General features: G+C 41.0%; 1 protein-coding gene across 1 annotated transcript; it reads right to left on the bottom strand.

Annotated features, from left to right (window-relative positions):
• Positions 1-541: 541 nt before the first annotated feature.
• LOC146450151 (uncharacterized) lies at positions 542-1,309 on the bottom strand. Its single transcript, XM_085100674.1, has one exon. The coding sequence runs from the start codon at positions 1,097-1,099 to the stop codon at positions 542-544; it is 558 nt and encodes a 185-aa protein (XP_084956800.1). The 5' UTR covers positions 1,100-1,309.
• Between the last annotated feature and the right edge of the window lie 554 nt (positions 1,310-1,863).

Here is a 1,863-nt window from a genome sequence, read left to right as displayed (position 1 = left end):
GAACTCATCATAACAACTACCCTGGTACCTCCTAGAGAAACACTAATTTAATGAAGATTTGGAGAATTTCTTTTTATCTTTACAAGACTGTATAACACAAATAGAGACTGCAGATACTGATAACCCGAGGTATATAGAGTACCCACACGACCGTTTGGAGGGGCACGTGCAAATTGTTTTTGCAATTTCTTTGGTTCTGGCCAGTTAACAGTGCTTTGTAACATTGATAGAAATGCTTCAAAATCTCCTGGAATGTCTTTGGGGATTCCTTCAGGATTTAAGGAACAAGATCACAAACCCCAATGTGGATTCATGCACTTTGTTCCGGCAAGAGCCCTCACAAGCCCAAAGTTCTGGTGGATGGCCTAGGTTCATGATCACAAGGGAACATATCAAAGTTTCAGCCACACACATCAACTTGATTCAAAATTTCTGATGAGCATTCCTGACAATCATTATTTATGGTTGTCTCCCTATAATCTTTTACACCTCACCCCTAGGCAATGTTACCTAGCAAACTATATATCTGTAAGTTAAAGATTTATTGGTGTGGACAATGTTCCCTCAGATAATTGCATATGGTAAGGTAATGCCATATCTTGTGATTACCATCATCAACAAGAGAATCTGGGACAAGTTGATGGATTTCATTTGCTTGGTCATCTGTCAGCTGAATGGTGCTTTCTGGTACAACAACATTGTTATCTGTTTGGAGCTCACCAACTGGACCATCAGGATCAATGCCCAGTAAGGAAATGTCGCCAACATCTATATCATTAACACCACTATGAACAATTTCAGAATGCCAGAGTGCCAGAGGTGAAGTGCTACTCATTGTTCGTAAACCGTGGTAGTTCCATTGCCGGACAAATTCATCCAAAGAAGCCCGAATTGCTGGCAGATAAACATAGTGAAGAGCATATATATGCTGTTCATTGTTTGAATCAAGAACTCCATCCTCTTCCATAAAAACAAAGAGATCTCCATAAAAGGCAGACAGCACCCTATTCACTTCTGCCCATAAGCGTTCAATTCTTTGATTATGCACACTACGCCCAGCAATAAAACTTCCTCTGTTGAGACCTCTGTTGTGAATCATAAAGCGAGCTACATCCACATTTTCTACACCCCTATCACCTCGAACTCGAAAGGGGAGACCATATTCCTGTGTACCATTAATAAAGCATTGCAAGACAGTATTTGCAAGGTTATTGGTAAAACATTTCAAATACACAATGACCCTACTAAATCCATCAATGCAACCATGGAAAACAAACCTCCAATGAATGAGCTTATGGTTTGAGACCAGGTGCCATAAATGGTTAGGTTTGTTTATGTTATAAAGACGACGTTGAATGGATGATCTTCTCCTTATGGCACGTCCAACGGGATCAACAGTCTGTAATATCTGTCGAATCTTCCATCTTTGAACAAGAATACCACGTCCTCGCAAGGCTCCCCATATGTAGGACTCACCTGAAAAGGGAGTCAACCGTAGAATATCTCTTATATTACATTCCAGCTCTTCGTTTGTGATGTCACTAAATGAATCTTCCAATCCATACCCAAGTCTTCTTCTATAAAGGGTTTTGGCACTTACACCAAGACATCTTGCTATGGCCGTCCACTGCATACCCGTGTTTCGAAGAACTTCGATATGTTCCCTTGTGATCACGAACCTAGGCCATCCACCAGAACTTTGGGCTTGTGAGGGCTCTCGCCGGAACAAAGTGCATGAATCCACATTGGGTTTTGTGATCTTGTTCCTTAAATCCTGAAGGAATCCCCAAAGACATTCCAGGAGATTTTGAAGCATTTCTATCAACGTTACAAAGCACTGTAAACTGGCCAGAACCAAAGAAA

This window comes from Pavona decussata, unplaced genomic scaffold, assembly GCF_977016875.1.
Source record: "Pavona decussata unplaced genomic scaffold, jaPavDecu1.1 SCAFFOLD_489, whole genome shotgun sequence".
Classification (NCBI taxonomy): Eukaryota; Metazoa; Cnidaria; class Anthozoa; order Scleractinia; family Agariciidae; genus Pavona; species Pavona decussata.
The sequence above is the reverse complement of the archived record's forward strand: the minus strand, read 5'-3'. Positions and strand labels throughout refer to the sequence as shown.